Source organism: Myodes glareolus, chromosome 6, assembly GCF_982192425.1.
Source record: "Myodes glareolus chromosome 6, mMyoGla1.1, whole genome shotgun sequence".
Classification (NCBI taxonomy): domain Eukaryota; kingdom Metazoa; phylum Chordata; class Mammalia; order Rodentia; family Cricetidae; genus Myodes; species Myodes glareolus.
This window is the reverse complement of record NC_142031.1, coordinates 963,259-970,668: the sequence shown is the minus strand read 5'-3', so window position 1 is coordinate 970,668 and position 7,410 is coordinate 963,259. Positions and strand designations below refer to the sequence as shown.

Genomic DNA, 7,410 nt, shown 5'->3' with positions numbered 1-7,410 from the left:
GTGTCAGGCCCCACAGCCCACCCCCTCCGCTCTCGATACTTTTAGTTCCTGGGACTGACTAGAGTAGCCATAGCGCAAGAAGGATATGTAAGCAGAGGGCTGGGCAGTGGGCAGGAGACCATGGGTGGTAATTGACATGGCCCAGTTAAGCCAGGCTCCTGTCCTGAGCTGTAACAGCAGCAACTTGAACTACTCCGGACTACTCCAACTGTAGATTCTGGGCTGCAGAAGTGAGGTCCTGGTACACAGATGACAGGAACGCAGAGGGACAGCAGGCTGAAAGATGCCTGCCTCCCTTCCTCTCCAGACACAACAAACCCTGTACAGCCGACCTTTCATGCTGCCCACACACGCACACAGCTGGCGAGACTTTTGGTGGAAAACTTTTTTTTCTTTTCAAGACAGGGTTTCTCTGTGTAGCCGTCTGTCCTGGAGCTTTCTCTGTAGACCAGGCTGGCCTTGAACTCAGAGATCCTGAGTTCAGACCTGCCTCTGCCTCCTGAGGGCTTGGACTAGTGTGCACCACCACTGTCCGGCTCGAAAATTAAAGCATTTTAATGAGACTGCAGGCACAGTTTATAACTGTGTTTTAGAGTTTGGGTAGTTAGTGGGGAAGATGAAGTAAGCTTGGGTTGGGGCAAATGATTCTGGGAGGAGAGGCTCTGCCTGCGTAGGGACTCGAGGGGAACCACCCTTAGCTATCTGTCAGAAGCCCTAGGGTGGCAGGTGAGGACAGAAGCTAGCCAACTAGCATGACACTTTGGGGTTAGCTGTTGCAGAGCCCTTGGAATGAACCTATCCTGAGGAATGTTGTCTGTTCCTGGCCCCTGTGAAATTCCCTACACTAGCCTCCCTTCGAGCCTGTCATAGCAGGGGGTCTCCTATTCCCACGATCTTAGATGCCAAGGTCTCATCCCATTCCCGTGAAGAAAAGACGGCATCCCAGGCAATGATAGTGGGGTCTAGCGTAAGTCCTGGGCGGGAAAGTAGGGCCAGTGTCCCTGGCAGGTACTGGCCTCCAGGCTGGCAGAGGATCCTAGCGAAAACCGCTTGACAACATCATCAGCCTCCCAAGTCCCCTCTCGAACCTCCCGAAGCCTTTGGGAATCCTGCCTGCACCAGCCTCTCCTCGCTTTCTTTCCACCCACTTTCTAGGCACAGGCAGGACCCTAATGGTCCTGGGCTCTCCCTCCAAGCCATGTGCCGTCCTCACGACCAGAGGGCCCGGCCTTTGGCGCAGGTAGGAGACCCTGTGTCCCTTCTCTCGTGCATGCTTGTTCTGGGTCTTACGTCTTCATCCTGCCCCCTGACACTGTCCATCTCCCCGCCAAACGCTGCCGAAAGACCACTTTGTGCTCAATTCCACCGGCAACCGGAGATGATTGCCATTGCACCTGCGGCTACCAGGGTCGCCGCAGGGTTCCCGGGAGTCAGGCGAGGACGGGACCCAGCGTGACCACTAGGGAAAGGCAGGACCGGCACCCTATCTCCCCCCACCCCACCCCATCCCACCCCCGAGAAAAACCTCGGCTTCGGCAGCAGCGGCACCTCCCTCACTGTGCTAGGGAAGAGGGATCCTCGGGTGGACGGGGCAGGTCGATCACGGCTCGGGCGGTCTGGCCTCCGGTCGCACCGTCTGCGGGGCGCGGGTCCGCTCGCCCGAGGCCGTACAAGCCTTAGCGGATAGCGCCCTCTCGCGGCCAGAGCGGAAGGCGGCAGTCACAGTCACTAGGTAAAGGGTGCCGGGAGTCAGGCCTTGGATGGTGGTGCTGTTGTGGCCAGCGGGCACCTCCACGCGCTGCAGGGAGCCGCATGGCAGAGGCCCGAGCTGGATATGGTAGCCGAGAGCGGAGTCCGGGCCGAGCGCTGGGGCCCAACTTACACGGAGGCTGCGGGGTCTGGTATGCGAGATGACGATGCGTTCCGGCCCGAGTTCCTCTGCGGAGGAAGAGGATGGTTGATCGGAAGGGCGCCCCTCGCATGCCACCCTGTCCGCCCATGAGATCCCCCTGCTTCACCTTGCAGCGTGCGTACTCGCACGTACTGGGGCCGCAGAGGGTGCACGTTGGACTCGGGCAGCAGCGCTACTTCATAATCCGTGTCTGGATTGAGGTCGGTCCAGATCCAGCTGGTGGCATTCCCTGGCAGCTGTTGGCGTCTTGTGGCTGACAGTTTGTCACTGGGCACCAGCTCCAGCACGTAGTAGCCAGAGTCCGCAGTCAGCAGGGGCGGCCAGGACAGGCGGAAGCCATTGGACAGAATCTCTGAGGCACGAAGCTGCTGTGGCTGCATCGCATCTAAGGATGGTGTAGTGCTGGGGTCAGGGAACAGAAGTGTCCTTCTCCTTGTCACCGAGTGGGGCTCTCACTGATCCCGAGAGGACCCGAAGATTGGAGCCCTGGTAAGACTCGTGAGGCCTTCTACCAAGGAGAGGCAGGAGCCCGATAGGTATTCACTACCCGCAGGGGCTAATGACTGCAAAACTCTGGGCTTGTGGAAGAACAGAACACAGTCCCCAACTCCTGGCCACATCATAAACTTCCTTGCCTACTTCATCCTCAGACCCAGTCCTGTAAGATATAGTGGCTACTCCTCACAGAAAAACAAGTTGGATGAAGGTCCCTCAAAGGTGATAAGGTCTATGGTATTATTTGAGAACACAGGACTGATGTGGGAGGTCCTCCTGTATATATGTTGCTTTATTGGTTGATGAATAAAGCTGCTTCGGCCTATGGCAGGGCAGAATAAAGCCAAGTGGGAAATCTAAATAGAGATATAGGGAGAGATAAGCAGAGTCAGGGAGACGCCATGTAGCTGCCAAAGGAGACAGACACCCCAGAACTTTTACTGTTAAGCCACAGCCTTGTGGTGATACACAGATGAATAGAAATGGGTTAATTTAAGATGTAAGAGTTAGTTAATAAGCCTGAGCTAATATAGTTTCTGGCACCCAACACTGGGCACCATGACAACAGAGACTGCTTGTACGTTTCCTGGCTGCTCAGACCCAAATAATCACACAAAACTATATTAATTACAATACTATTTGGCCAATAGCTTGATCATATTCCTTGCTAGCTCTTACATCTTGAATTAACCCATTTCTATTAATCTATATATTGCCATGAGGCTGCAGCCTACCGGTAAAGTTCCATCCAGCATCTGTCTCCTTCGGCAGCTACATGGCATCTTTCTGACTCTGCCTACTCTCTCCCTATATGTTTGTTCAGATTTTCTACCTGGCTTTGTTCTCCCCAGCCATAGGCGGAAGCAGCTTTATTCATCAACCAATAAAGCAACACATATACAGGAGGACCTCCCACATCAGAGGACCTGTCCCCCAAGACTGAGGGGGGCTCAGCACAAATCTGTTGTGAGTCATATTCTAAACAGTTGTGCAGGAGGGAAACAGATCAGAGCCTGTACTCAGGAGATGTGGGACTACATATTAGTGGCCCAGGAACAATGGAAATGTGATAACCCCAGGAGCAGCCAGGCCTAAGGTCAGAGAGAGGGTGGGACCCTTCCTATATAACAGAGTCGAAAGGGGGACTCCAGAACGGGCTTTGGGGCTCATGACAACAAACATTGTCAGTCATCTGACCAGTATGCAGGTAAGGCTGGGGAGGCCCATTCCAGATCTTGGCTTTCTTCCTTGCTGATGCTGGGTGCTAAGGTCGGTCAGCTGGGCACCCACTTTCCTGTCCAGCCTCCCACTCAGATTCTGACCTTAGCTACAGGTTCCCCGCCCTAATACTTATCTCTGATGACAGCCTTTTCTCCTTCTGCCCTCTCCAGGTTCATCTGGGCCTCTTGGCCCAGGGGCTACAGGTGATGTCCCTGGGGAATCTCTTGGGGCAGACCTTTCACCCAGTTCCAACCAATAGATAAACCCCTTCCTTTTTAGTGTAGATGATTAACCCTGGTTAACCCACAATAAGAGACTTGGTAAGAATGCTACCTTGGAGTGATAGCATTTTTCAGTGCCTATGACAGCTAAGCCAGCCAATAGGCCCTTAATCTCTAGCCCCTTCTCTTTGGGAGATCAGCTATATGAGGTCCAGAAGAAAGCTGGTGCTAAGCTCCTACAGTGTCTTCCCTGTTCTGGCTTCCCCAATGGACCCGAGTGAAAGAAAACCAGCTTAAACCCCTTCCTGACTATGGCTCCCTACCATCAAGTAGGTACGGCCTGAACTCTGTAGGAGACAATCCCTGACTACTTGACTCTCCTTTCTCTGGAAATGGTGGGCCTGGCAAGCCATTTGGCTCCTGCACATGCACACACACAAAGGCACATGATGTCACAGAGACCCCTGGGGGAGCCTTGGACCTCCTTTATCTGTACTAAGCCCCTCCACACAAACCCCACCCAAAGTAACCCTCAGTTTATTGGTCTATACGTGCCAGGGAGTCACATCTTGAAGTGGTTACTCTGACCTGCCACAGTCTCTTTATAGCCCAGGTGTCAGGGTACACGAAGGCACCCAGAAGGACTATGTTCCTGGACAGTATGCAGAAAGCATGTGGGCCACCTCCCCACTGCTGCATCTACAAGGACTTCAGGCTCATGAGTTTCCCCTGAAGTCTCCACCCAGATCCTCCCCCTGTAGCCAGCTGTCAACTAGAGATTCACAGGCCCTGGCTCTTCCCACCTACCAGTGATGGAGTCCCGAAGTTCTGGAGCAATGATATGAAGGTCATCCACATCCACAAAGTGTAGGTGCTTCTCAGCAGGAGCTGAGGCAGCTGCCGACAGCTCCAGCAGGTTGCCCCGGCCAGTGCTGACGATGAAGACGGTGACACCCAGGTCCTTGAGATCCTGCATAGGGGGGCCCACGGGGTCACTGGAGCCTCCATCCGTCACCCACACCAGTACCTTGGGAACCCCTAGCCGGGCACCTGCTGCTTCGGCAAACAATTGCTCTTTGGCATAAGCCAGTGCCAAGCCTGTGTTGGTGTCACCCATACGTTGGGACGCGACACGTACGGCATCCTGTACAGCTTGGCCTGAGCTGTATTGGTCAAAAGTAAACTCTGTGTGCGGCCGACTACCGACATGCACCAGGCTAGCACGCACAGCCCCGGGGCCAAAAGGCATTGCAGACACCAGCTGCCCCACGAATTCCCGAACTCTCGAGAATTCATAGTGCGACACGCTGGCTGAGCTGTCCAACAGGAACAACAGGTCCCCCTGGGGGCCTGATGCTGTAGCACCTGGAGGAAAAGACAAAGGGTTCAGTCTAGGTGGTGCCTCCCTCCCCAAACAGCCCTATGCCCAGGGCAGAACCACCTTCAAAGGCCTGAACTTTAAACATATGCTTGCCTTTGCCCAAAGATACTGGTAGTAGTAGAATCCCCAGAATGGTGTTATAAGTTAACAATAGCTTCCGGCTGTACAATGGCCATATATCTAGGGCTGCACTCAATATTCCTTATATGAGTGCGGACACTCTCCCCAATAGACCCTGTGTGCAGGTGGAGCCAAGGGTTCAGGCCTAGATCTCCTGCAGGGCCCTGAGCCACATGCATTGCTCTCCTTAGACGATTTTCAGAAGGGCTACCACCAGGGTGGAGTTAAAGCTAGGTAGTCAGTTTCCAGGTGAAGCAATGGGCTCTGAGCATGCCCAGCAACAGAGACAACAAGGCAGGATGGGCGAGCAAAAGTGAAGGGATGGGGAAGACAAAGCAATGCACAGCCATCCCTTCTCACCTATCTGACGGCCAGGTTGGAATCCTAACCCCAGTTACAGATGACACCTCCCCTCCTCTGTCCCCCATTCTGTTTCATTTGTGCCAAGAAAGCAGGATATTCCTCCCCGAACAGTCTGAGGGCCCAACCATTAGTGAGCCTCCCCCTTTATCCCTTTTTCTTCCAGTCCGGTAGACACTGATCAGTACTGAAAGTACTGATGAGACTTTCCATCTCAAGTCTCAAGTAGGCAGGGGCTCTCAGGGTGCCTGGATTCCAGCCCTGGCTTTGGGGAATTTCCCCTTATTGTGGGGCCATTCCAATCTTCTTGCCCCCTTTCTAGTGAGAAGCTTTTCAAAGATTGGGAAACTGAGGCAGGGAGTGCCTCTCAAACATCTTTCTCCACTATCCGGGCCTGAGGGGCGGGGCAGGGCGGGGCGGGGCAGACCATGGCCTCGCTCTGTGTCCAGCACCGGCTCGGTTGAGTCACGGAGCGCATGGGAGCGCCCACCGCAGGTGGCTGAGGTGCTGCCATGTGCCCCACCCTCTTCCCCGGCCTTCCCGCCCACTCGTCCCGCGGCTGCACCTGGACAGTCATGACCCGCGTGGGCAGCAGCCGATGGATTTGTCAGGAATTGGAATCCGGGTTCCACCACACTTACTGCTCTCTACGCCGCTCCGCGCCAGTGCCAGCCGCAAACTCAAAGCCAGGCTGAGCGCTGTCCAGAACAGCATCGCGCATGGAGTGGCGGGCTCTTGACCGCAGCTGGCAGCTAACTTGCCCTCCTACCGCAAGCAAGGCAGGCCCACCCACCTCTTAGAAGCCACACCCACTCTCGTGACCACGCCCCCTGCGTGGGAGGCGCGTGCACTCTGTCGCGCGCGCTCAAAGACCAATCTGCACGGACTGCACAGCGGTGCGTGCCTCAGCGGTCCCAGACTTGCGGTGACAAGCAACAGCCACAAAAGAACATACATGTGGGCATGCGCTAACATTCCCATCTCTCTTTTGTAGGCTGTGATAATAGTCGTTCATATTCTTCACCTCTCTCCTTTCCCCTTAGAGCTCCTCACAGCTCCTGATCTGAAAAACGCCTAAAGTCAGAACCAAGAGAGCCTTAGAAGTGGGGCTATACAAAGAAGCAACCTCCCTTCAACCAACAAGGACCCAGCTTGACTACAAGCTGGGTGAGCAGCCGGTTTTCTCTGAAGATTGTCCAGTAGAGACACTGTTTCAAGAGGAGACAAGAGCATTTAAGAAGCTTCTTAAAGAATGAAAAGCCCCGCCTTGCCTGTACTCTCCCCCAATTCTTGAAGGAAAAGACATAAGCCAGGCAGTCAGAAGCTATCCAGTGTGACTATGAAGGCCTATTGCATCCTTATAGACTGGCTACGCCCTAGTCAGACCCTAGCAGGACCAGAGACCTACTGATGATCCAGAGCAGGGCCCTGCAGTCAATACCAAAACACAGACCAAAGTGTCGTCCACAGGACACTGAGCCCTTCGAGAAGGCTGCCTGCCAGCCTGATCTGCAAGAGTTAGTTCCAGACAGCAAAGACTGTTACACAGAGAAACCGTGTGTCGAAAAACCAACGGGGGGGAGGGGGGAGCAGGGGGGGACGGGACGGACACGGGACATGGGGGGCAGGGTAGGGAGCGGGCTGCATGACTGGCGCCCTCCTAAGACTCTTCCCTGTGGAGTAACGATAGTGTTCGGGAT

The 7,410-nt window shown here is 54.6% G+C and overlaps 1 protein-coding gene across 1 annotated transcript; it reads right to left on the bottom strand.

Annotated features, from left to right (window-relative positions):
- Window positions 1–537: 537 nt before the first annotated feature.
- Window positions 538–6,508, bottom strand: Vwa1 (von Willebrand factor A domain containing 1). The gene is made up of 4 exons (XM_048417155.2): window positions 6,352–6,508; window positions 4,657–5,214; window positions 2,019–2,297; window positions 538–1,938 (listed from the first exon to the last, which is right to left on the bottom strand). Exons 1-4 carry the CDS (start codon window positions 6,422–6,424, stop codon window positions 1,601–1,603), a joined length of 1,248 nt encoding a protein of 415 aa, XP_048273112.1. The 5' UTR covers window positions 6,425–6,508; the 3' UTR covers window positions 538–1,600.
- Window positions 6,509–7,410: the final 902 nt, after the last annotated feature.

Excerpts from the sequence above, each read along its gene's own strand:
- Vwa1 (XM_048417155.2), bottom strand. The coding sequence starts at position 6,424 with ATGCTGTTCTGGACAGCGCTCAGCCTGGCTTTGAGTTTGCGGCTGGCA. Across the intron at positions 5,215-6,351 it reads GCGGAGCGGCGTAGAGAGCA|GTGCTACAGCATCAGGCCCC; the intron begins GTAAGTGTGGTG and ends CTTTTCCTCCAG. Across the intron at positions 2,298-4,656 it reads ACTTCGGGACTCCATCACTG|ATGCGATGCAGCCACAGCAG; the intron begins GTAGGTGGGAAG and ends CACCATCCTTAG.